The sequence below is a fragment of the Nelumbo lutea genome, chromosome 5, assembly GCF_056320005.1.
Source record: "Nelumbo lutea isolate HS-2025 chromosome 5, American lotus-T2T, whole genome shotgun sequence".
Lineage (NCBI taxonomy): Eukaryota > Viridiplantae > Streptophyta > Magnoliopsida > Proteales > Nelumbonaceae > Nelumbo > Nelumbo lutea.
The window spans coordinates 26,267,163-26,293,610 of NC_142688.1; the positions used below are offsets into that span (position 1 = coordinate 26,267,163).

The window sequence follows — 26,448 nt, forward strand, 5'->3', positions numbered from 1 at the left end:
GCGTTTCTTCTGTCTAACAGGTCTGACTACAGGGTCAGTATTAAGTTTGTGAGTTATCAGTCTGGGACTAATGCCGGGCATGTCGGCCGTAGACCAGGCAAAAATATCTAAATTTTGAAGTAAAAAACTCACTAGTTCGGCTCGTAGGGGGTCTTCGATGGAAGCTCCAATGCTTAGTGTGCGAGCTGGGTCCGTAGCTGAAGTCGGGATTGCGACTATTTCCTCCGTGGGCGAAGCTCGCTCCTCACCTTGCTCCGCAGGCCGCTCCAGTTCGAGATCGTCGGCCGCCTTGGTTTTTCCCTTCAGGGCGGCAACGTAGCACTTGCGGTACTCGAGCTGGTCGCCCCGCGCTACCCCTATATCGAAGTCCGTAGGGAACTTCATGGCCAAATAGTAGGTGGAGACCGCCGCCCGTAGGATATGCGTGATCGGCCGCCCTATTATGGCATTGTATGGGGAGGGGGTCGCGACTACCAGGAAATCATGGTTGAGTCTGACCGCACAAGGCCATGTGCCGACTTCCACAGGGACAGTTACTTTTCCGAGGGGCCTGACTTCCTCTCCGCTGAAACCTACCAGGGGAGTGTTCGCGGGCTTCAGCTCGCTCCTCTGTAACTGCAGCTGGTCAAATGCTGATTTGAAGAGGATGTCCGCTGAGTTGCCCGAATCTACGAGTACGCGCCTGACCTCGAAGTTGCTGATCCTTAGCTTAATGACAAGCGCGTCATCATGGGGGTAGTGGACTCCTCGCGCGTCGTCCTCCGTGAAAAAGATTGGTTCTTCGGTCTTTGGTCTCTTTGGGGGGTTCCGTTCTTCGAGGGCCGCTTCGCGAACTGAAGTCCGGGCTGCTGCCGAGGTACACCCCGCTACCACCGAACCTCCCACTATTACATGGATGGTTCTCCGAACTGGCCTCTCTTCCGGAGGCTGCTTCTGCAACGGTTCGGCAGGTCTGTTGCTAGACTCGAGGGCATCCTTTTCGTGCTCCCCTTGCCGACCTGCTTTATTGTTATTGTTGTGCTGTACAAAGTTTCTCAAGTATCCGCGACGGATGAGTCCCTCTATCTCGTCCCGGAGGTTATTACACTGTTCGGTGCTATGACCATGGTTTCTATGGAAACTACAATACAAAATCTTGTTTCTCCCGTTCGGATTTCCCTTTAGGCGAGGTGGCCACTTAACGTACGGAGCGTCTTTGATCGTCATTAAGATCTCTGTCCGCCTCGTGTTTAACGGGGTGTAGTCCGTCCGAACTGCTAGGGGGGCCCGGAAGGACTGGTTCGGCTTCGGCTCCCGAGTCGGGTTTTTTCTATTCACCGGGTTGGAGAGCTCGCCTTCTCTCTTTCATTTCTCGTTCCCGCCTTCGGTTCGTTGGTTGATTTCTTCCTCTGTCCTCATGAACTTATCCGCGAGTTTGAGGAATTCGGCCACGGTCGCGGGCTGGTTGGCCACCATGTGCCATTTGAATTCTTTGTGCATCACCCCTCTTTTGGCCACCGCGAGCTACACTGCGGGGTCCAACCGCGGTATCTGCAGGCATGCCTCGTTGAATCGCTTGATGTAGCCCCGAATGGATTCTCCTTCTCTTTGGACTACTCCAAAGATGCTTTCCTCTGTTCTGGGGCACCGTTGGCTGGTGACAAAGTGTGCGGTGAAGACCAGCACGAACTGGGCCCAGTACTTTATCGACCCGGGGGCTAGGTTCCTGTACCAAGTGCGAGCTACCCCCCTGAGGGTGGTGGTAAAGGCCACGCACATGCACGATTTGCTGGCCCTGGCGAGGTGCATTTGGGACTAAAAGGCGTCAACGTGGTCGTTGGGGTCGAAGGACCCGTCGTACTTGTCCAGAGGTGGGAGTATGAAGTCTTTGGGTAAGGGGACCGCCAGGAGTTTCGATGCGAGGGGGGAAGGAACCAAGAGAACCGGGGCAGCCCCTACCTCGTCCGAGCTCGTGTCTTTGCCTCTGGATTCCGACAAGGCGCGGGTGGCGGTTCGGCGACTTCGCCGGTGCCTTCGCCGTTGAGCGGGCCTTGTGCTGGCGCTGCTGGCCTCCGTGTTACCGAGCTCGATGGGCCCGGAATGCTGGTAGTCTGCCGCCAGGGCGTTGAATCGGTTTTCGGTGAGTGGGAGCTCGGGCTTGGAGCGCCGGGGTGCCGACCTTGCGAGCGAGGTTCCTGACCCGCCTGCGGGTTGCGAGGTGGGGATGACACTTTTCTCTCTTCGGCCTGGGGACGAGGCCTGGCTATTGGGGTGGTTCTGGGGCCGAGAGGTCTTCGCCTGGCGGGGGCGCCCATCCTGCGGGGAGGCCTTGACCGGCCTCGGAGCGGGGTGGCGAGGCGGAAGTAGTGGTTGGTTCAGTGGCAGTTGGGGGAACTGCTGTTGATAGTGATACTGGGAGATGTTGTGCAGCACTTGGTGTTGGTGAAGTTGGTGTTGCTGGAACTGTTGCATTTGGGCTTGCATTGCCCGCATGCACTGCATCAGGTCCTCCAACCGGTTTTGGCTAGCTGCCAGGGGGACGACAGTTGGTTCAGTGAAGGTTGTCTCAATGGGGGGAGGAAAGGGGATGCTTGTGGTATGAGGGTTTACGGGTGCCACTGCTTGTGGCGCGTTCAGGCTGGGGATCCCATCCACCGAAAGGGGGATGGCGAACTGTCCAACGCACACCACGGGGACTTGAAGTTGCTCCCCGGTGGCATTTGTCTCCGTGCCACGTCCGGTGTTGCTGGAGGAGGCCATGAGTGTTTGGTTTTTTGAAGAAAAGGGGTTATCGAAGTTTGGAGGGAGGCTTTTTGGAGCGTTTCCCACAGACGGCATTCGGCGGATGGTGAACTGTCCAACGCACACTACGGGGACTTGAAGTTGCTCCCCAGTGGTGTTTATCTCCGTGCCACGTCCGGTGTTGCTGGAGGAGGCCATGAGTGTTTGGTTTTTTGAAGAAAAGGGGTTATCGAAGTTTGGAGGGAGGCTTTTTGGAGCGTTTCCCACAGACTGTGCCAATTGATGGAGCGCGATCCGGCCGGTCTTAGCTGTCCGCTGCCTTGCTTCCGAACGGGGTAGCAGGGAACCTGAAACGGAGGAGATGGGGAAGCTCCGGGGGGAACCCGGTGTAGAGGCTCCGAAGCTCAAGTTAGAATCCTTCAAAAGCAAGGTAACACCAGATAGCGCAAAGTTTTCATACCTCCGTTGTCGGGGGGCAGGGGGCTCTTATAGTCACTTCGTGTACTCGTCCCGAGGCCCTTGTCAGGTTGGGTATGATTACCCTTGTGCTTGTCAATTCGGCCGTCGTCCTTTCTACTGAGACAGAACCGTCACCGCCTAACTGTCTAACTGGAGATGGCGGTGTCAGTGGCGGTGGTAGGTGGCCGTTTAGAGTGTTGCCGCCAAACGTCAGATCCCAAGTCAATCAGGCGTGGCGCCCTCGGGCACGGAATTCCCTTGTGTCAGGCATGGTACAACTTGTTTGGTTTTGGTGCCCAGAAGGTGATGCGAAGTGCTGAGCGAGGTGGTCTTGAGCTCGGAGGTATCTATAGGGCAAGTCAGTTCGGCGGTGTATCCCGAACTGTTACAAGGTGGGTCAGTTCGGCAAAGTGTATCCCGAGCTTTTACAAGGTGGGTCAGTTCGGCGAAGTGTATCCCGAGCTGTTACAAAGTGGGTCAGTTCGGCGAAGTGTATCCCGAGCTGTTACAAAGTGGGTCAGTTCGGCGAAGTATATCCCGAGCTGTTACAAGGGTCAGTTCGGCGAAGTTTGTCCCCTTGTTCCCGCCTAGGCTTGGCCCCTTTTGCCGAGCTGTTGTTTTTGCCACGTGTCACATAATAGAGAGGTCGAGCCAAATCTTCCTTCATCAACCGCCATTCTGTTCCTCTCTGTAACAATTGGCGCTTTCTGTTACATATTTCAAATTTGCGTCGAGCTGCTTAGTTTTATATCTTGTTTTCTCTCTATTCAACTTTTGTTTTCGATTTTTCGTTTCAAATCAGAACGCCGCTACGGATAACGCAAGCCGAGTAAGAACCCAAAATATCTTTTCTGAATTCGATCCATCCTTTTGCATCCCCTAGTTACCTCATCTCATTGTGTATCTGCGAGGGCTCAAGTCTCCAACTGATCCAAAGGCACTCTCACTCTCCAGTCTCCTCAAAATGTTCGCGGGAGTGGGAGATGGGGAAGAGATCGTGGGAGATAGCCGTTTTTTTCGGTTTCTATTAAGTCAAAATAAATTACATATATGCCCTTTGTATACATCAACACGTGGGGGTAGAATTAGTCCACTGAAAAGTACAGAAAAAGGGGCTATTCTTTCTTTTATTAGTAGTATTGATATAGATGTATCTCATATATATTTTATGGGAGATCTATACAATCAATTATAAATGTCTAATTTTTGTATTTTATATAGTAAATAAATTGAAAAAAAGGCATCAATATGTAGACAATAATTGAATTTTTAAATAATAATAAAAATATTATTTTAAATATTAAAAAAATAAAAAATAATATTCTAAATATAATTTTATTGATAAAAATATTAAAAATTAAGATTTAAATAATGAAAATAGAGTTGAGAATGAGAAGCATTGGACTTGTAATAGAATTAACATTAAAAACTATTATTTTATTGATAAAATATTAAAATTTAAAAATTATTAAAAAATTAAATAAAATGAGTGTAATTGGACTATGCATTACATTAAGACCACAAACTGTCCACACCATAGTGTACACCATCTACGAGAAAATAATGTGGAGGATAAATTGGGATGTGGCTTGTCCTTGTCCACGCTATTTTGTGGACGGGGACTGTCCACACATAGCAGAACGCCATATCTTACCATGGACATGACCAAAGTGGTCCCGTCCATAATATATACACGCTACCGAGTGCCACCTTAGTATTTAATTTTAAAATATCTCTAAGTTTTTCCTCCTATTCTTATAATCCTAGGATTCCCCAATTTGTCATAATCCAATTCCTAAAATACCCCAAATTCCCATGACCCTATTTATAAAATATCCACAAATTAGATTATATTTAGGTGGTTGCCTCGGGGTAGGGAAAATTTGGGGATTGCCCACCTTCGATGGGGAATGGGCGCCTTGCCTCCAACTTGCCCTGCCACCAGGATAGGGCAAAGATGGGGTAGAGTGTCTTGACTACGGGGGCGAGGGAAATGGAGGGGTGCCACGTCCCGTACATCACATGGGTCTGTTAGTTATAATTACTTTTGTGCTTTTGATAAATTTTTAAAGTTAGTAACATAATTTTGTTATTTAATCTATTTTTGTTTCCGAAATAATATATCCAATATAATTTAGTTATTAATATTATTTAATTATTTAAATAATACCATTATTTAAAATTTTAATTATTTATTCAATTTAATAATCCATGGAATTATAATTTATACTATTATTACATAAGTTATGAAATCTATTATAATAATTATTATACTCTTAAGAAAATTTTTAAAAGTTATTACATAATTTCGTTATTTTAACTATTTCAAATTTAGTTATGTTAAATATTTCAATATCTAAATATTTAAATAATATTTAAAATATTTAACCTTTTTTGTTATTTAAATTTTATTTCTTTAAAGTTATTATGTAATTTTAAATATTTTGTTACATAATTATTTATCTATTTTTAATGTTTTGTTATTTATTTTTTTATGTTTTTAAAATATTATTTAGTTATTAAATTGAATAGTCCATAAAATTATAATTTATATTGTTATTACATAATTTCATCATGAATTTCACAAAAATATAAAATTATTACTAATATGAATATTATTAAACCTATTATAATTATTTTTTGTGTTTTTAATAAGGATTTCAAAGTTATTAACATAATTTCATTATAATATTTAAATAATTGTTAAATGTTTTAATTGAAACTTTCTAGATAGATATAGTTGAGAAGTGGGGGAGGATAAATAGGGATTAGGAATAATTTAGGACATAAATAGGGATTAGGGAGAGATAGATATAATTTAGGAGAAAGTGAGGGATAATTAGCTTCCTAATAAAAATGAGAGGAAAAAAATGAGATAAAACAGGCTAGGTGGCAAGGAGAGGACTGCTAACATGGCAAGCTCTACTTAGTATAGCATTGCTCGATTTAAGTAATGGAGCAAGGAGAGGACTGGTAACATGGCAAGCTCTACTTAGTATATATATAGATATAGATGAGGCTGATGAGCTAAACTTTTTTTTTTTTTGGTATTATGTTTACCACAAAGAGCTTACTGCACCTCGGTGCTTGGAGTGATGTCGTGTTTAATTGAGTTAAAAACTTAATAATTGCTTGCTATGTTAATAAGCTAGTTAAGTAATTAAGTTAATAAAATTTTAATAAAAATAATAACACTTAAGATGAATTTAAACAAATTTAATAGCATTGCAGTTCACTGGCGATAAAAGTTAAGAACTTAAGAGCAGAGTTAAGAAAGATTAAAGTCAACTGACGTTAAGAAACGATTAGTAGCCTCGCATTAAGAGATTCACCAGAGATTGATTCAATTTGCCAGCGTTGAGACGTTGGCCATCTTTTCATTAGCTAGACTGAAAAGAGGGTTGGGCCTGGGGGGCCTTGGGAAGTTGGGTTACATGGGAAGTTTAAAAATGTTTTAACCTGCTTGTGTGATGAAATTCATTCCATGGCAAAGTTAAAGTAGGCCATCTGCAACCGGGTTGGGCCACAGTAGGCCCAATTACATTCGGGAAAAATCAAGAGAAAATATAAAATAATTCTAATTAAATTAAAAGTAGTTGGATTCCAGAAGCCCACCCATGACTCACTCGCAGTCACCGAATCATAAAGCACAATGTTTAGATTTTGGAATCACATATATTGTCCCTTTCATTTACAGTTTTTAAGTTTTGTACTTTTGTTGGTACATCCAAATAAGTAATAACGTCATCCAGTCCAGTGTCAACGGATATAAATCACAATTACATTCCTCTCACCTGACAGGCACAGGCGACAGCTACTTAATGGTAATATACTGATTTGTCCCATGTTTTGCCCAGTGGTCCTTGAGGTCAATTGGGGTAGACAAATCATGGCCTTGTGCAGCTAGCCGGCTAAGCAATTTATTAAACGCACTGCCACTCATCTTTCTGCCTCCAACGCGGACATGGCGCTTGTTGGGCATCACAGGTAGCGGATACATTGACAAGGTGGTGGTGCAACAGGCCGACTGCCACCCTCCATTCCCCCACTTGTAGCATTGTTTCTGGACTCCTGTGCACGAGCAAACTGGCGGTGGCATCGTCGATTCATCAAAACTGACCTGGTTCAGGCCCAGCTCTTGCCCCTTCCACTCAGACTCTGGCCCACTCTTCCAGTCATGTGACTTGGCCACAGCCACACTAGCATGCTTGTTCAAGTCCTCCCCCCCTTTCTTTCCCTTCTTTGAGGACTTGGTGGTCCACTTGGATGACTTTTTAAACAACACTGCCTTACTCTCTTTGGTTGGTGCCTTTACTCTGTGGGGATTGAAGTTGAAGGCCTCTACTGGGGCTGCTGCTGCTGCTGCTGATATAGGAAAGGCTTCACTTATATGCATATTCCTGGAATGGTGAGGAGCTTCTCCCAGATGAGGTGGATGGTACCCATGCTTTGGATTATGAATGTGCTTCATCCCACGTGGCACTTCACACCCTGGTGGGCATGTTGGTGAACCACTGCCATTCATGGCACTTTCCCTGTACTCTAGGGCCGCAATAGCATTGTCCCTTTCTATTATAGCATTATTCCGCTCGGCAATGGCTGCATCTCGTTGCAGGAATGCCATGTCTCGCTCAGCCAAGGCCACCTTTTTCTCTGAAAAGGCCATATTCCGTTCTTGAATTGCAGCATCCCTCTCGGCTGCAATGGCCATTATCTGCTGCTTCACTGTCAAGGCATGGTGCTCCTTCATCTGATGTTGGGGAATCATCCACTGCATTGATCATGTAATGGTAGGACTGTCAACAGTGGCATAAGATCAGTGTTATTGAGACTGACCCATTTTTCCCTCTGGGTGACAGGTCAGGGGTTCAAGTGTCTGGGTCTAATGGGTCAGCCAGTGATGTCATGAATAAGTAAAAAAAATAGTAAAATACAAGAAAATATATACAATTATATATGCAGAAAACAATACATTCATGGATGCATTCGTGTATGCTTCACATACATATATAATATACATAGATATATGTAACCAGTAAATTTTAAAATATTAAACCTAAAAAAAGAAAAAATATTGTAATTTCTAGCCCATCACTCGCTCTCTAGGTCAACCAGGTTGACGGTTCAACTGCCCAGGTCGCTAGGTCTCTAACCAAGTCAGTTCTTTTTGACTGAAGGTGGATTAAGGGTTAACCCAAGCCAGTATTATGTTTGGGTGACGGGTCAAATGGTCCATCCAGCAAGGTCAGTGACAGGTTGGAAACACTGTAAATGATAAGGAAAAATGACAAGATTTCCAGTGTAATAATGTTGTTTCTTTTCATATAAGTCCCAAATTCCTCTCCCCCTACCTTTATGTGATGAGTAAGGAGATGCAGGTCTACTAACCATCTCGTACACAAATACACAATAAGTTGCCTTCCTCTATAAAAGGACATATAAAGTCCACTAACCTGTGAACATGTTACTTTCTGATATACGCACACAAAAAGGTCTACACCATAAAAATTTCTACAATTAATTTGTAAACAAATCATCACAGTGAAGCTTTATTCCTATTTCCTATTTGTTAATGTGGACTGTTATGCATCAGGGAAATAGACTTTAATCCTCTAGTTCTGCCTATTTACTTCAGAGGCCACATGCCATGGTTCACCATTCAGGACAATACTGGTAGAAGAAGAGGATTTCACTTGTACAAACTTGAAGAAGCCTTTTCCCTATTTTATAAATAAGTTTGAAGAAGCTTTAATAAAGAATCTTCCACAAAAGGAGAGAAAGGAGAGAGGAAAGGACAAAAAAGGTTGAGATAATGAAAAGGATAAAAGCCTGTACTATGTAACAAATAGGTGGTGGTCTCACCACCCCAAAGAGGGAGATGATGAAGCATCTCCACTATGTTAGGAATGACACTTTAGAAGCGAAAAAAAAAAAAAAAAGATGCCAAATCTATTCTTGATTTAAAAAAGGCCATGGCCCATCACCCAATTTTGGCCCTAGCTATAATTGGGAGGGGTCAACAGGATAAAGACCTAACCTTTGGCACTTCTTGCATGAAGTGGCTGCTCTCAGACTTGAACCTGCATTCTCATGATTGTCAGCTCAAGATTTTAACATTTTCTTGACTTCTTTAATTGAAATGGAAGAAAATGCACAACCTTTTGTTTTGTAGATAAAATTTGGTGCCCTTTAGACCCTAATTATCTAATAAACAACCTTTTATATGAAAAGGCAAAATATCTTGTTAAAGGGATCTCTGTTAGTGGTTATCATTTCTGGCCTGGCCTGGCCTGGCACAGCCCACAAGGCATATATGTATACATATATTATGTCATATAATACAAAATATTATATACATTTAATATAATATATTTAAAGTCATAGGCCCAGAAAGCCCAACCAAAGATCACACCTAATCTCTGTGGCCATGCTAGCTGTCCTTGACTACTCCCTTTGCAAGGTTTGGTCATACTAGAGTGGGCACCATTCAATTTAAAATGTCACAGGCCTGGATTTATGGGTATGATTGTTAGAGGCCTATGGGTTGGGTTGCATTTTAACTTGGCTAATAGTGTTCAATTTCCCAGTAATATATTTCAATCTTGCCTAACCCACTTTCCATACTAAAGGGAAAAGATTTTGCCGATCTCTACCAAATTGTCAAGCTAGTTACCTCTTCATCAGCAAACCCCCTCCCAACTCTTGTGAGAATAAATTCCAGATGGCATAGAAGTTCCAAAGCATGAGAATAATTTGGTGAAGTAGAAATAGAAAAATAAATAACCACAAAAAAACTAATAAGGAACATAATGGCACTTCCACATGAGAAAACATATAAGAAGACACTTTGTTCCAATTTTTTTTATCTCAAATATAAGATTCATCTTTGAGTTTTCCTAAACAGGGTTTAAATCATGATTCCCTATGGGTATCTATTGAATTAAAAGGGGCCCAACCATACTGAGTCTATACCCTTGACACCATAAAATTGTCTCCTTCAAAATGGAAAATTGCCCATTTTCAAAATTTAGCAAGAGTGCAAGACATAAGCATGGTCATATATAGCTTGAAAAGAGAAAACCAAGTAAAGAGGAACATAAAGAAAGAAAGGAAGGAAGAAAGTTGAATGAATTCACATATAATATCCCTTGATTATGTGGAATGCAAAGGATCTTAAATTCAAAATCATAGTGGAATTACTTGAGTTTCAACTTTCAAGTAAAAGAAAACACAGAAGAAAATATCTTTAGTTAGTAATTCTACTTGCAACCAAACCTTGGAGTGCCAAAACTTGCACAATTGGTATGATTTTGGTGCCATTTAGAAAGCTTATTCAGTCATCTATGCTACAAGTCCAAGATCATGCAATTTGTACACGAATTCATCATTTTATGGCCAATTCATCAAAACTGAAGAATTTATGTTGATATTTCTATTTTTTGTTATTTTGAGCTAGATTTCTAATAGTTTTAAGATTTACTTTGGTAGGTAATTGATTTAGAAGTTGGTTCCCTAATAGAGGCTTATGTCAAAGTAGTAGTTAGTCAAAATGCCAATTTTTGGGAAGTCTTTGTAAGTCAATCCAACTTTATTTAGACATTACTACTGATTATGAGTCATGAAAATAGGGAATAAGCTTAAATAAGGTCCATATTGTTGCTGCAAATGAGGAAAATAATTGAAATAAAACTTTACTGTTGCCTTAGTTTTCTTTAATGTGACGCCAGATTTTCTTAATGGTCTTGATTCCCTCAAGAAGCTTTTAGCTATTGATTCTGAATAACTCTTATAGTTCTAGGTGATGATGCCTATAAAAGCCTAGGTGTTAATTATTATTATTATTTTTTTTTTTGCAGGCCTATTCTGATTTTTGTATCAGTTTAGTACTAGAGTTGTTGATCCTATATCTTGGTGAACCTCACACCTTTAAAAAGACCCATGATCTACTGCAATGCTTCTTCTAAAGTTTTTAGATCACTACATTCTTGAAAAGAACCATCAAAAACTTGATTTACACTATGGAGAAGCAAGCAGGCTGATTTTTTTTCATCAGAGAATTTACCATATATATCACATCATTCATCTCCAACAACGTCAATGCTTCCTATAAGAAGATTCATGTCCAACTTTCCCAGATTTCCTCCTTCACCTGGAGTGGAAAATTGAACCAAGTAATATTATAGCTTCATAACACATTTTTTTGCCATATGTACTGATACTCTTGAATAAGCTTTCACAAAAATAATACATTAGTTCCAAATTAACTAAATGAAAGTTCCAGAACAGACAGGCCAACCAGTTACCTATTGATGCAGTGGTAGATGGCACCTTCACCCCTTTGGGAGGTCCCAGGTTCAAATTTATAAATTACAGGTAATGCCCTCGTTTAGCTGCCAATTCGCAGTCAAAGATTAGTTGATCTCCTGATGGCACATAATGGTGTAAACCATCCTAGTCGGTACGCCCCATGCTGGAGGCCTCTTTGGAAGTTGCCTAGTAAATTGAGTGTTTTGCCAATCCACAGTACTGAGGCCACAACAAAGGAGAATAAGAAAGGGGGAGGGGACAAATATGAAATAATACAAAATCCAACTTCACTAGGAAACAAAGTATGTGTTTGGAACTGTGGACATTTATTCACTAAATGTTTGTACTTGATTTGTTTGCAAAACCGAGAAAAGCAATAATGAATCCGTTTATTGACACTTAGGCACCACCAGGCACCATTAGGCACCACATCAGCAAAACAGTGAATAAACATCTACCCGTTAGGGGAAGCGCTAAAGTGAAGCTTCCCCAAACGGTAGGTGCGCACATAAATCATGCTTGCTTTTGCAAGTCTCTATGCATATGGATTCGCATAATGAGGGAAATGCTGAAGTGGTGCCTATGTGGCAGCGTTTATTCAATAAACGCCGACGATTCCAAACTCCGCCAAAATTGACAAGAAACTCGTAGCAAGTAGCAACCAATGATTTTCAACCTCATTAGTTATCACATTTAAGAATTTTTCACCCATTCTCTGAACCTATAGGGAGATATATCAGGAGGAATGGTTAGTGACTCTCAGTAGGCGCACATGCAAATCTATCCTTGCATCATCCATTGTAATGACAGACCAATAGAATTCAAGGGTATTATAACCAGTGATTTAAAAGGTGTGCCTAGGAGCATACGCGAGGCGCATTTTGGGGTATGCGCCTCGCCCAGGTCCTAGGTGCACCCCTTTCAAAAGGTGCACGCCTGATGCACCTTAGCCTAGGCATGTGTCGTTTTAAACTTATGCATTTTTTGCTTTTATTTAGTCTAATGGCTAGGCCGGGGCGGACCCCCGACCACGCCCCTCGAGGCAAGCCCGAACAAGTCTATGTTAGGGTCTGAAATTCTTATTTCACCGAAGCTCCGAGAACACCCTATTTGCTAATGTTATTCATTCATTCATTGCAACAAAATATCTTCTTAAAAGGCAATGAAAGTTATAAAATCATTATTTCTTATGTGAGAAATAAGAATTTCAGACCCTAACATAGACTTGTTGGGGCTTGCCTCGAGGGGCGTGGTACAAAGGCGACTCATAGAATCAAGAATGCAATATGTTTTACATCACATTAGCTACTTGAAACAATGCAATTAAGGAAAAAAAGAGATTGTGGGTTTTACATGCTTGAAAATGCTTTATATGTTTTCTTTTACTTTTAAATTTTCATTTGAATACGCCTTATATGTTATGTTTATGTATTTTAATTTTAGATAATAGGTTTTTTAGAACATTTATTTTAAAATTTAAGTTTATATTTTTTTATTAACATTATGTTTAATATTTTTTGAATTCTTTGCATTTTTTTAATTTTTTGGCATTTTATTGAATTTTCTGACTTTTTATTTTTAGTTTTTTTTTTGTAATTTTGCGCCTTGCTTAAAAAGGCGTGCGCCTCACCTTGGGCTTTTTTTTTTGCACCTTACGCTTTTAAAACACTGATAATAACTAACAAAAGCCATGACCATGTAGTTTTTTTCAGGTTTTTTATAGACATTTTATGACCATAACCATCTTTGACTTGCAGTGCACCATCAATAGAAGACTTGCTTACAAATCAGGTGGTCTCCTGAATAACAATGAACAGAATAATCCGGCATTGCAAAATAACTGCCCTAGACGCAATGGATTTTTTAGCAGTGTTGAAAAACTTATGAGGAAGAAATAATTCCTCATAAGTAAAGAGGATATTTGAGGGACAAATTCAAACACCCCGAAGTAACTGGGGGGTTTGAAGTAAATGTCTCTGGATGCTTAGAATCAAAGTCTAACGACCGCTATACTAAACCCCAAGAATTAGGGTTCGAGACATAATTACATTCCTTATTAACATTCATATTTCTAATACACCGATCAAACATCACAGCTTCTAGTGGTCTGTTATAGCTTAAGCAATACAGACACAAAGCGGATTGCAGCAGAATGACATTTCTCTACAATGATCAAGGCAATAATCCAAGCCGAATTCCACAAAAAAAAAAAGAAATATAGAAGCAGATAGAGATAAAAAGGTCGAGCTTAATGCAAGAAGAATACATTCCTTCATCAATTATTGATAGAATCAGAAGGAAACAGCAGATACAACAAAGAAGCCGGCAACAAGGAACTTAGAAACCAATGCCCAACGATGGTTGATGCTAGGGTTTTCATTAAAACAAAAACAAAAAACAAGGGAAAGTATTTATAGAGAGTTGTTGACATTGACAGATTGAGAGTTGCAGAGAAATGGAACCTTGCCTCAGAAGCTTGGAGACGAGAGAAAATACTACAGATAATTTCAGTCGCTTCCACACTTGGCTAAGATTCTGTATTCCACGAAGGTGTCGTTGGATTTTCTTCTACTTTTTTTATCCATCTCCTCTCTCCTCACTCCTCACTCCTCACTTCTGCTATGGCTTTTCCTCGTTTTCTTCTAATAAATAGCTTGAAGTAAACTAGCCCCATCGATGCCTAAAATTTTGGAATTTAAAACCAAGATTCTGTATTCCGCAAGCTACGAGATTAAAATGTAACGCGGTACGCTTGTCAGAGTCGTAAATATCCTCCAGAATTGGTATGGGAGTGTGATCGTTTTCTCGATAAACACACTAATACCAGTCGTGTCAGTGCCATGTGGCATGTGGGTATTTTGATCCATTTTCTCTGTTGTGGAATTCCGGTAGAAGCAGACTTCCTTCCCCTCGTGGCAGGTATTATGTAATGCAAAGTGTTGACACAGCACTTCACCTGTCTCTCCATTCAGTAGGTTATCGTCAACAAAGCATTGACATCACACCCTTCCCCATCGATCTGTTCACGAGATGGAATCGACAAGACACAATGGGATGGAACTGACAAGACACAACGCAACAGTGGCACAATTAGACTTGGCAAAATGTTGAATCAACCCGCGAACCCGACCCAATCCAATCCAAAAAAAAAAGGTTAGGGTCTCATGTTTAGCAATTCGAATGTAAAAATGATCCGACTTGACCCAACCTGAAAAAAACTGGGTTGGATTGGGTTGCATCATGGGTCAATCCACTGACCTGATTGTCAATTCTAATTGGGATTATTTATGCATTGTTAGAAGTTTCTATTCTTTAATTTTTTTTATTTTGTCTTTACTTTTTATTGTTTACTCTTTAAATTGTAAAATGTTTTAAGTTTTTATTTTATATTTGGAATTTTAAGGTTAATTCTTTTAATTTTGACATTTTCATGTAATTGTTCTTTATTTTTTTACATTTTAATTATTTTTTGGGATGACCCGAATTGACCCATGGGTCAACCCTAACCTTAACATTTAGGGTTAGGGTCTAGCATTTGACAACCCAACCCGAAATCAACCCGAAATACCTTGACCCAATCCAAGCCCGACCCACCCAACCCGATTGCCAGGTCTAGGCACAACGCCTTCACATCTTCATCGTGGACGCCTTTGGCTAGATTTTTCCGTTGATATCCAATCAGTGAGAGGCCATTACAGAATGAGGGAAAGAGGGGGAGAGAAATAAAGTTCTCTCTCTCTCTCTCTCTCTCTCTCTCTCTCTCTCTCTCCCTCTCCCTCTCTCTCTCTCTCTTTTGTTGGTGGGTTTTTCACTTTTTTGGTTTGGGGAATCAGCTGATTACAAGCTGAAACACTGGTGTCTGAGAGAGAACATGCAAGGATTAAGGTATCGATATGATACTCTCGATATAGGGTGTATCTTATTCGTATCCATGATCATGGATATAGGATACGCTATGACTGGTTACGTATTCTATGAATTGTGCGAATCGGTATGACACCTTTATATCGAGCCGTATCGCATTATGTCGGTGGATATGGTCCTATACAGAGGTGTATCCGTGTCTAGTTTGACAAAATTGTACATTGAGTACTTTTTGATTGTTTTTCATCTTTAATACAAGTTAAAAAATAGTATTGTGAAAACTGAAATAAATAATTTAAGATTTAATTTTTTCAAAAAATTTTATAAAAACTAAAAATTATAAAAATAATATATTTCATCTACCTTAGATTATTTATATATTTTATTTTACACATAATTATATGTTAAAAATGAAAACATAGTTATTATTTGAAAACATAGAGTTATTATATAAAAATACTAAATAAATAAATGTTCCCAACAAAATTAATGAATAACAAAAAATTATAATTATAAAAACTGAAATGAATAATTTAAGATTTAATTTTCCCAAAAAAATTTAATAAAAACTAAAAATTAAATATAATTTATTTTATCTACCTTAATATGATTTATTTGTTTTATTTTACAAATATGTGTAAAATAAAAACATTATATGTTAAAAATGAAAACATTTTTATTATTTAAAAAAATAGTTGTTATTTAAATAAAATACTAAATTAATAAATATACCCAAAAATTAATAAAAATTGAAAATTATAATTATAAAATTGAAAGAGTGATAATTATTGTACAATGTTTGAATGTTCTAGAGTCCCAGTATTGTTTATTGTAATATTTCTCTTCATGTAACTTATTAAAGTATGCATTTCTCATGTATTTATATCTTATTCATAGATAATTCAGCTTTTAGTTTAGTATGATTAATGTATTTATTTGATTTGTATGCATTTTACTAGTGAGACCACATCTCTGCCCCACAGTACATCCTCGCCGTGTATTGGGTACATCTCCCTACGATGGTACCAGAACCGATGATGTCATCATTGGGAGATACTCTCAATACATGGCAGGGATGTACTCTGGGGCAGAGATGTAAACTCTTTATTAGCATATCCAAGTGTTTCTATATCTTTCGTTCAAATCCATGCATTTTCAAAGTATATTTCGTATCCGACTTATCTGATACGATATCCGATACTAACATGTCGAAAAATTCAACTCCCCCCTTGCCGAACGCTACCAAATCCTCTCCTTTGATGGTGGAACTTGAATATTTATTGTGAGGGACCACAACTACTACCATTATCATAAATCCCACCTCGGCCCCGCTAGCTACCTGCCACTCCAAATGAGATGACCCACACTTAAACATGCATATGATGAGGGTGAAGCCGATGGATTAAAGGTATGTCGATCCGCTCATATTCATGGATGGTGTTTTAGTTCTTTGCTCAATGGACATTGGACGTATTCAGCGGCAGCTACAATAACGATTCCGTCGGTTGATGTTGTCGAACCATATTGGTTTTAGTTCACTGATTTTAATGTTTTATTTTGAAAAATTGAAAAAAAAATAATGGGTAAAATAGTATTTTTCTTGTAACCGTTAATAAACATTAATGACAATGAAGACTTAGTAAAATGTCAGAAAATTTAGGGGATACTCTAAGACAATATGTAAATAGTAAAAATAAAGTTAGTCAATTAATTAAACCATACGGTAATTTAAAAAATTTACCCTTTTTCTTTTCCTCTACCACTACAAGGGTTAATGGTAAGAAAAAGTGTTGCATTGCAAGGGCTAATGGTAAGAAAAAGTGTAATGTAGAAGGTCATATTTAATTTTAAATAAAAATAATGGTCAAATATGACATTAGACCTCACAAAAATAATGATAAAACAAAAGAAGTGATAATGTAAATTAAATGTAAATTAAAAGAGTTGAAAAACATATGTAGTCCAACAAGTGAAAAAATGAATCAACGGGTCAGTGATGAGTATTCAATTTGGCTTGTTGATGAATTGCCTTCTCCAAGTAGCATATTTTTTTTACAACCTACAAGAAAAGAAATATTGCTTAGGCAAAATGTCTAATAGAAAATGGTATATACATATGTTGATAAGTATTTATTACATGAAGGGCTTATTGAAAGGAGATTAGACTTAGGGTAAGTTCAAGAATTGTATATGGAGAGGTAGAGGAAACGGTTAAAGTTATAGAGTTTTTTATATACATTTTATTTCAAGTATATTTCTTTATCTAGTGTTGGTAGGAATTGTTCAATATTGGATAAAAGCCTACCTTGACTATTCGGATTTTCGATGACAATCTTGGAACAGCTATAAAGTGTTTGAATAGGGAAATACATTAAAATATTATTAATATTATTGATGATGCACGATTTGGATGTTCTTAGCTGGAGGGCAGTTTGGATGTTGAGCGCTTAATTGACTAGTCAAATTGTAAGGAAATAATGTTCAGAGGATACAAGGTGGTTTACCTGGTGTGGGCACTCCGATGTTTAAGTCAGTACTTTTAGTATGTAAGTTGAAAGCTTAATAGTAAGTAGGCTAGTGAGTAATTAATCGTGTGTACTTTGTATCGTTGGGGCTGATGCCCTTATATAAGTGAGATGTTGTATGTCTTACGAAACGCCTTTGAGATCCCCGGCCCGTACTGCTAAGAGTTTGCTCCGCACCAAGAGGTGGACTTTGTGCTAACCGATGGGATTTATCGATTCCGTCCGATCCGAGTGAGATGAGGATAAGGCTCACATACATGTGGTGTGATCCCAAGAGGTCAGAGACAACTAGTTTTCTTCTAGAAGTTGGCCACATGTCACCTTGGCATGTTGGGCCATTGCGAGCTATTTGGACCTCAGTCTTGGATAAGATGCTCGAAATACCTGATTTGACCTAACTCAATGAGGTGGCAGGAAATGCCGAATTATCATCCAATCAACTATTTACTTCCACGTGTCCGTGCATAAATAGGTCAAATCAAATTACCCCTCATCAATTTTAATACAAAATGTGAATCTATTCATAATGAGTCAGTCATTGGGTCGAACCATACCTTCATAATGAATGGTAAGTTAAGGAATGGAATCCGTACATAAAAATCAAATTGTTGGAGTAGTATATATTTTTTTGCATATAGTGTTTCAAACGATTTTTCGATTTCTAATAGTAGCCTACAACTTCCGGCCTTCCAACTGACATTATTGATGAATGTAATTATTAGAGAATATTGTTTTGCAGATTCAATAGCAACTGTGTATGATTTCAAAGACATGCATGTAAGAGTTCATTAATTTATTCACCACTTGGGAATGAATTGTGATTGCTCACCATGTAAGGGTTCATTATTTATTCACCATGAGAACAAATAACATGTCCTCACAATTGGTGCTTCTCGTGTGGCTGGAACATGGTGTGAGGTCGGGGTGAGGAGTTGATCCGAACTCCATGTAAATAGGCCTAAGCCAATACACGTGTGATTTTTCTCATGGTCAAGTCACTTGTAATCATAGGTCCACATTATTTATTCTAGACATTTTAATCATAAGTTTGAATTTCTTTACTTGTAAATAATTTTTATACGAATTTTTAAGATTGAGAACCATTGATAACCGTTGATCCCAAACAATTAAATCCTTTTTTTTTACTTGTTTTAAATTGGTATATATTTCCTACGGAAGTTAGCTAGGAGAATGAACAGTGTGAAATTGGGCCCATATTAGATTTTGAGTAGGCTGGAATATGATTCATAACAAAATCCCGACCCATGCAGAGGATATATCCATTTAAATGTAATCTGAAATTCGAATTTGTTTTATTTTTAGACAAAATTTATGATTTATCTTTTTTACTTTTGCAATAAAAGATATGATTGATTGCATGTGGTGGTAAGTGCATCTTATTAAACATTAAAGTATATTTTCTGAAATCCCAAACCAATGAAAAGTAAATAAATATTAAATTGATTATTGAGATTTGAATTTAACATATAAACAATATTAGTGAATATACTGTAGTTGATCTCTTTATTTTAGAATCATTTTATTCTTTTTTTATGGGTAAATTTCTTAAACTATTCTTATTGTTTAGTTAATTGACAAATTGTACCCTTAATGTAACTATTATCTTAAACCACCCCTATTGTTTATGGCAATTGACTAATTCTACCCCTATCGTTGGCATTCGTTAATGTTCTGTCAAAATCCATACACATGTGACACCACGTGATGTATACCTTTTTTTTTAACACCAAATATTACCCTTCGTCCATCTTCTGTAAATCAAGTATCTATTGTCGAGACGGTTGTAGGGATGAATAGGGATTCCCTACCAACGTCTAAGCTCTTGGGTGTATGGTGATTGAGATGGCCACCGTACGTCCTCGATGTAGGGGTGTCAATTGAACTGGATTTGGTCAAATCCGATTTAGTTCCGTGTGAGTCCATTACAAATGGACCAGGTCCAATCCAATCTAATGAATATTTTGGACTGGTCCAGTTCAATGTCTATATCATCCAATCTGTTCAAATTCGTTTTAATTTATATTGGTTACAACCCAAACCCGGTCCATTGACACCTATATTCTTACTTTGCATCAATGGACCAGATTTTAGCTTAATCCAACACAATCCAATATAAATTTATTACTAACGACAAAGTCCAGTTCAATCTAATAAATTTTTTTGGACTGAACAGGTCCAATCCAATATGTCTTGTTGGTCCATCCAATCCATCCAAATTGATTTTGGACTGGACAGGGTCCAATCCAAAATTGGTCGATTGACACCCTTACCCCCGTGGACGGAAGCCCCGATTTCTGCCCTATAACCCCCCGGTGATACCCATTTTCAGAACTTCCCCTACACCAGCTCCCTCTAGATGAAGCTGTGACAAGAGCAAAGCCACCTTCTCCTTTTCGTCTTCAGCCCATGGAACCCTAGCATCAAACGAGATCGTAGCTGGAACCTAGAGCATAAAAGATTACTATGGTGGGGAGCGAGCAAAGAAAGTTTGGAATAGAAGGATCCAACGACCTCTACTGCCTTGACCACCGATCAGAGAGCTTGGTAGCGAAAGATCGACTATGGGCAACAAGGATCTGACAATGAACAATCATGGTAACGCTAAATCCATTCTTGGAGATTGGGGTTAGCTAAGATATTGCACACACCCCAAGGTGTTGTTTCAACAAGCGAAGTGGATTGCCATGGCCCGCCCACCACCATCATTTTGGGGGGTTGAACTTTCTGAGGTCCAACCCCAATGAGAGCGAATAGAAAAATGAGATTCTCAGGGTTAGCTTGACATCGCTAGATGTTGGATCACTAAATTGGTTCCCAGGACTGCAACTCCCCAAGATCTACGCAACTTGTTTTTTTTATCAAGTTCTAGTTATTTAGCCCTCTCACAGTGGCTTGGCTTCTTCAAAGCAATTAAACAACCTAGGCTTGTGAGTTGGCCATGGAAGAAAGGTTTCGACAAGGTCATCTCCATTCGCCATGAAGCACGAGAAAGTTCCTCTTTCAAATTCCATTCGGGGATTTTTCATCTCAATCTTCCTTTGCATTTTTTTTTTTTTAATTTCTTTTCTTCTTATTTCCTTCTCACCATTGCTTTTCTCTACTAAGTTACTGAGGGTGCTTTTTTTTTTTTTTTATTTCATAGGTAGGAGTTTACTTACTGATCTACTAGTATGTTTTTTAGGTGATAGTCCATTCAGAGTGGAGGTTTGTGTGTTCCTCCCCTGATGTGTTCTGCGGCCTCATGGGTATTAAAGGTAATAGAAAGAAAAGAAAGAAGCATGGCAACTCTAAGGTCCTACTTCGGTGGAGGGGGGGGGGGCAACCATTGAAGTAGAGAGTGGGGAAAGGGGAAATTATACATAAAAAAACTATATATTATAAAGATTTTCTGAACCATAGGGGGGGCCATGGCTCCCCTGAGTCCCCCTGGCTCCGCCCTGCTTTTATGGCAACAAATTTATCAACCCCCACAGTTTGGGCTGTAAAAATTCATATCTAAATTGAAACAGGAAAAAACCCAAAAGGTGGAAGTCCTTAGAAAACAGGATCTCCAACACAAAATAGAGCAAAAACAAAAGAAAAAAAAAAAACAAGCGGAGAAAGTTTGTGTTATCAAGGACAAATTAGAGTGAAGGAAAGATGAATGCTTGGAATGAGGCAAATTCGGTCCTGGTGTGCTGAGCTCTGGTTCCTAAAATTTTTCACCAGTTGGGTTTTATTTTGAATTTTTGAGGAATAGGGTAAATTCGAGATCTCATTTTTTCTTGTTAGTACTTAATGGCGATATCAATTGTCAGAAATAGTAGGGGTACTTTAAGACAATATATACACAATAATTAGGGCTACAAGTCGGGCTGAGTTAGGTCAAGTTGAGGCCAACCCTAGCCCAACTCTAAGTTCTAAACCCCCAACCTGACCTACCCTACCTTAACCCTAACCCTAATTAAATTCTTTCAACCCTAAACCAACCCAAAGTCAACTTCGGGTTGGACCCAACCCAACCTTCTTTCCATCCCACATAATCTTGTAGAACCTCTTAATATTATATTTTAACTCAACTTTCACTACATACATTAATCCTATGTTTTATTAGTATTTGTTTGTTGATGTTTTTGATGGTTCTTTACGTATAAAACTTAGAAAAAAAAAGTGTTTGAAATGACTATAATTTATTATGAATTATGACTTATAGTAGATATTTTATGGGCAGCAAGTTATGGGTGGTAAAACAATATAAAAGAGATAAAGAATAAAATATTCAAAAACATAAAATATGTTATTAAAGTTTTAGTATTTCTAATTATGATTAAGTAAGTGATTAGCTTAAAAGAAATAAAAGATAGTATGTGGTGGGGGACATACAATTTGAAGTAAAGTCAGATTCATAAATTTCAGCTCTAATCCTGCTTTTTCGGGTTTGGTTTGGGCCAATCCAGCTCAAGTTGCAGCCTTAACAACAAAGGTACAATTTGTCAATTAGCTAAATAGTAGGAATAGTTTAAAAAAATTGCCCTTCTTTATAGATAGAATCCTTTTTTATTTATCTCAAGAAAAAGTAAATTTCAAACACAACTACACAACAATTGAAATGCAAGAGAAATAACCCGTTGTTGACTTAGATGGCATGATTGTTTGGCCATTTAGCCCAATCAATGGATCGGATTCCGTCTAACAATTTAATAGTGATTTGATTCAAGATCTTCGATTCCAATCCAATTCAAAGTGGGCATCTATCCATGTGGCTATAATTTAGGTGGTGTTCAATTTGTAGTTTTAAAAACAATGTAGTTGTATTTCAAAACCATACTACGTTTTCTTTGAAATTAAAAATATTGGCTGTGAAGTCATTCTGTCATGTATGGTCGTGGTTATGTTCAGAATCACATTGAACCACAACCATGGCATTCATCATGGTTTGTTTTTTTTGGATTCATTGCATTTTGAACTTTTTTTTGTATGGTTGAATATAAAATCTTATATTTTGTATTATTTTATATATATTTACACTGTATGTATTTGTATTTGTACTCTTTTCAAAGTGAGTTTAAACAATTCAGTTATCAACGCTCAACTTTAATTGTTAAGTATGTACTAACACTAACATATAATACATTAAAAGTATTATAATATGTTATGAATGATTGGGGTTATGTTTAAAGTCACATTGAATCACAACCATGGCTTTCTTGGTTTGTTTTCTGGACTCAATACATTGTGAACTTTTTGGTATGGCTTACATGTATATAAGGCTCAGTTTGTGCAAATTACAAAATCTTATTTTTTGCACTATTTTGTGTATATTGGCATGTACATATTTGTATTTGTATTCCTTTTAAAGTGATGTTATATGACATGGAAAAAGATGGTATTTGGCTCAAATAGACAATGAAACAAATCAGCCAATAAGAGCCATATACAAATTAGGAAAAAGAGATTGTAAATCAATAAATCACCCAGGATGACCAATTGACCATCACCAAAATGACTAGACCCAAACCAACCCTTCATATTTGGACCGGTTTTCCCTTATAACCAGTTGGTTTCGGTTTAGTCAGGTACCAACCCAACCTGACTCGTGAACATCTCTACTAAACTCAAACTAAATGGGTTGCCAACCAATAAGGATAGGCGGGGTTCGTGTATTTGGACCAGAAATTGCTACCCACACTTCAATTTACACATATCCAAGAGCCACGTCTATTCGTAAAAAGTTGATAAGTGTTAATCATCGTTATGAACATTGTGATCAATTATGTCAGCGTTTGGAATCATGCCACTTTTTTTTTTTTTTTTGAAAAAACATGTTTGAAACCCGTTTTTTCATACCATACCTATGTTTGGTTATGTGTTTAAAAAAAAAACATTTTTCTAAACTATGCATGATGACATGGCATTGAAAATGCATATCTGGCAATAACAACAATGGCCTCAAACGGATTTTATTTTTTCTCGAGAAAATGGTATGCCAATGCAGCACCATTTTCTAAAAAAACACCTCTAAGTATGTATTTGGTTCTATTGGTATTTATTGAAAAAACACCGCCACATCAGTGCCATATAAGCATTGGCGTTTATTGCATATGAAGCAAAATGAAGCAAACGTTTGATTTCATCATTTATTAAATAAATGGTAAAAAACTGAAACGTTTTGATTTTTGTGCATGAATCATTTGGAGAAACTCCAAATTCTTGTTTTCTCCAACACTCTAACGTTTTTTGAAATGAAATGCTAATGTGCCACACTTTAATGGGTATTAATCTGAGGTGGAAAATAAAAAACATTTAAAGTGAAGCCAACCAAAGAACAAAAAAATGAAACATTTAAAGTAGAAAATGTTTAAAACGAAAAAATATAAATAAAATTTAAAGTGAAAAAAACACAAATAAATAAATATTTAAAATGAAAAAATACAAATAAACGACAACCAATAAATATAAACTGAACCAAACACCTTATAAGTAAATGGCATTGGTTCCAAATATTACCCAAAAGAAAACAAAGAGAGTAAAGAAATAAAGAAAGATGAGAAGTAAAAAGTAAACAAAGAGCAAAAAGAAGAACAGTACAAATTAGATTCAAATGGCAGTGGCATTACCATTTTGCAAAAGAAGAACAAGAAAACCAATGGGCGTGTAAAATGTTACAAAACCAGTAGAAAAAAACTGGTTTAATTTTCGGGGCCCAAATTGTGCCAAATGGCAACTGTTTTAACCCATTAAGATTTCATTAGAATCCATGGTTTCTCCTCTCCAAACCCATTTAAAAGAACACCGAGATAAGCTGATCAGATGCAAAGATAATTGACCAAAATGATGTGAAGGAAGCACAATCTAACACACAAAAAGGAACAATAATGGAACCCTTGTGCCTAATTCCTTCCCATTTACGCAGTAAGAGCTCATAAAAACAGCGTTTAGATAAGAACCCACATGGACGGTTGAGATCGGCAATACGAAAAGTTGGCGATCCGTATAACCTGAATCCAACCAATCAGAGCTCTCCTTCGTAACAAGGAGTAGACCTAGAGTCAGTTATAAATAGTGCTGATCCTGGTTTGAATTTCGTCAGTGTAATTTCTTATAGTTGTTCCCAGCGTTAAATTCTCTCCTTGTTATTCTCTAGCTCCACTAGCTATGTCGTCGACCGTTGAAGGTGAGGCCGCGACCGTTGCGGTTGAGCAGCCGCCGGCTGAGGCTCAGGTAGCGAAGTCCGAGCAGCCTGGGAAACCTGCGAAGGCTCCGAAGGAGAAGAAACCGAAGGTCACCAAGCCTTCTCATCCCGCTCATCCTCCTTACTTCCAGGTAACAAGATTCTCCATTTCCATGTCTTTAACTTACCTCTCCCTGTTTCCAGTTCCCAGGTTTTTTGCTTTGTTTTTTATGTTTTTCGATTATCCGGGATTGGGAACTTCGCTTTATTGTTTTTAGTTTGAAAAATTTTACATTACTTCAGTAAATCTATTAGGGTTTCAATCGGGAAAGATGGTATGTTTTTGAGTCTAAATGGTTGGGGGTATGGTGCAGATGATCAAGGAAGCATTGTTGGCTCTGCACGAAAAGAGTGGTTCGAGTCCTTACGCTATTGCCAAACACATGGAGGAGAAACACAAAGCTGTTCTGCCTGCGAACTTTAGGAAAATATTGGCGCTGCAATTGAAGAATTGTGTCGCCAAGGGGAAACTGATCAAAATCAAGGCCTCGTTCAAGCTTTCTGAATCTGGCAAGAAGGAAAATGCTCAGAAGGCCGTAAAGGGTGCGAAAGTTGCCACTGGAAAGAAACCCGCACAACCCAAAGCCGCCTATGCCGCTCGCAAGGGAAAACCCAAGAAGCCTGCAACTCCCAAGAAGGCAACCAAAACCGTAAAGAAGGTTGGACCCAAGAAGGCAAAGAAAGCAACTCCGGCAAAGCCTAAGCAACCCAAATCCATCAAGTCTCCTGCCGCAAAGAAAGCTAGGAAGGCCACTGCTTGAATGGACAAGATAGAAAACAATACTCCTATTCTCTTCTTAGTTATGTACAGAAATGGATAAGTAGCAAAAAAATCTCTCTTTTTGATGGAGGTCTGGTGGGTTCGGTTTGCTTGCAGAGTTTTGAACACAATAGCTTGTATTCTGCAATGGAAATTAATTAGTAGTACTGAATATAAATTTCCAACGTTTTCTGTACTTTCCTTTTTCATTTCGAAAGCTTTGGTCTCACTAGGCTGAGAAATAAATTTGAGAGGGTTCTTTATGCCGATGTTAGGGGTGAGTGAAGACTCTGGATTTGTGGTGTCTGTTACCTGGTTCGGCTTGGTTAGAAACCAGGTAAGAGGTGTCCCCTCGGTCCCTCCAAAATTGCTGCATCAATTGTTGTTGGTGTTACTCTTGGCACAAAAGACGACTGGACCAACTAAAACACGAATATTTTGCTTGTGGCCTTAGCTTGAGAGCACAGATAAAACCGGAGTATATTGTTGGGGTAGTCAAGATTCATTGCTATCCAGACTCCAGTGGATGCAGACAAAAACAGAAAAACAGTAACCACGACGGAAACCAGCGGCAGAGAGCC

General features: G+C 38.7%; 2 protein-coding genes across 8 annotated transcripts; one reads left to right on the forward strand and one right to left on the reverse strand.

Moving 5' to 3' along the window:
* Window positions 1-6,835: 6,835 nt before the first annotated feature.
* LOC148851181 (protein BASIC PENTACYSTEINE6-like) lies at window positions 6,836-14,397 on the reverse strand. 7 transcript variants are annotated; one of them, XM_088942445.1, is made up of 5 exons: window positions 13,950-14,397; window positions 11,484-11,706; window positions 11,243-11,329; window positions 9,218-9,260; window positions 6,836-7,951 (listed from the first exon to the last, which is right to left on the reverse strand). In XM_088942445.1, the coding sequence occupies exons 4-5, from the start codon at window positions 9,233-9,235 to the stop codon at window positions 6,995-6,997; spliced, it is 975 nt and encodes a 324-aa protein (XP_088798571.1). In that variant the 5' UTR covers window positions 9,236-9,260; window positions 11,243-11,329; window positions 11,484-11,706; window positions 13,950-14,397; the 3' UTR covers window positions 6,836-6,994. The 7 variants fall into 7 exon arrangements, with proteins under 7 accessions (XP_088798571.1, XP_088798570.1, XP_088798574.1 ...); XM_088942444.1 differs by having other exon boundaries at window positions 13,955-14,274; XM_088942448.1 differs by having other exon boundaries at window positions 6,836-7,976; window positions 13,950-14,227.
* A 10,432-nt stretch (window positions 14,398-24,829) lies between these two features.
* On the forward strand, window positions 24,830-26,063 carry LOC148851182 (histone H1-like). The gene is made up of 2 exons (XM_088942683.1): window positions 24,830-25,199; window positions 25,422-26,063. Exons 1-2 carry the CDS (start codon window positions 25,032-25,034, stop codon window positions 25,866-25,868), a joined length of 615 nt encoding a protein of 204 aa, XP_088798809.1. The 5' UTR covers window positions 24,830-25,031; the 3' UTR covers window positions 25,869-26,063.
* Window positions 26,064-26,448: the final 385 nt, after the last annotated feature.

What these genes read in the sequence shown, in the direction of transcription:
- LOC148851182 (XM_088942683.1), top strand. Translation starts at nt 25,032, where the DNA reads ATGTCGTCGACCGTTGAAGGTGAGGCCGCGACCGTTGCGGTTGAGCAG. An exon ending in CTCATCCTCCTTACTTCCAG is followed by an intron (nt 25,200 to 25,421) that starts GTAACAAGATTC and finishes GGTATGGTGCAG; the next exon opens with ATGATCAAGGAAGCATTGTT.
- LOC148851181 (XM_088942441.1), bottom strand. Translation starts at nt 11,263, where the DNA reads ATGAATGATGTGATATATATG. An exon ending in TGAATGATGTGATATATATG is followed by an intron (nt 7,952 to 11,242) that starts GTAAATTCTCTG and finishes TGATCAATGCAG; the next exon opens with TGGATGATTCCCCAACATCA.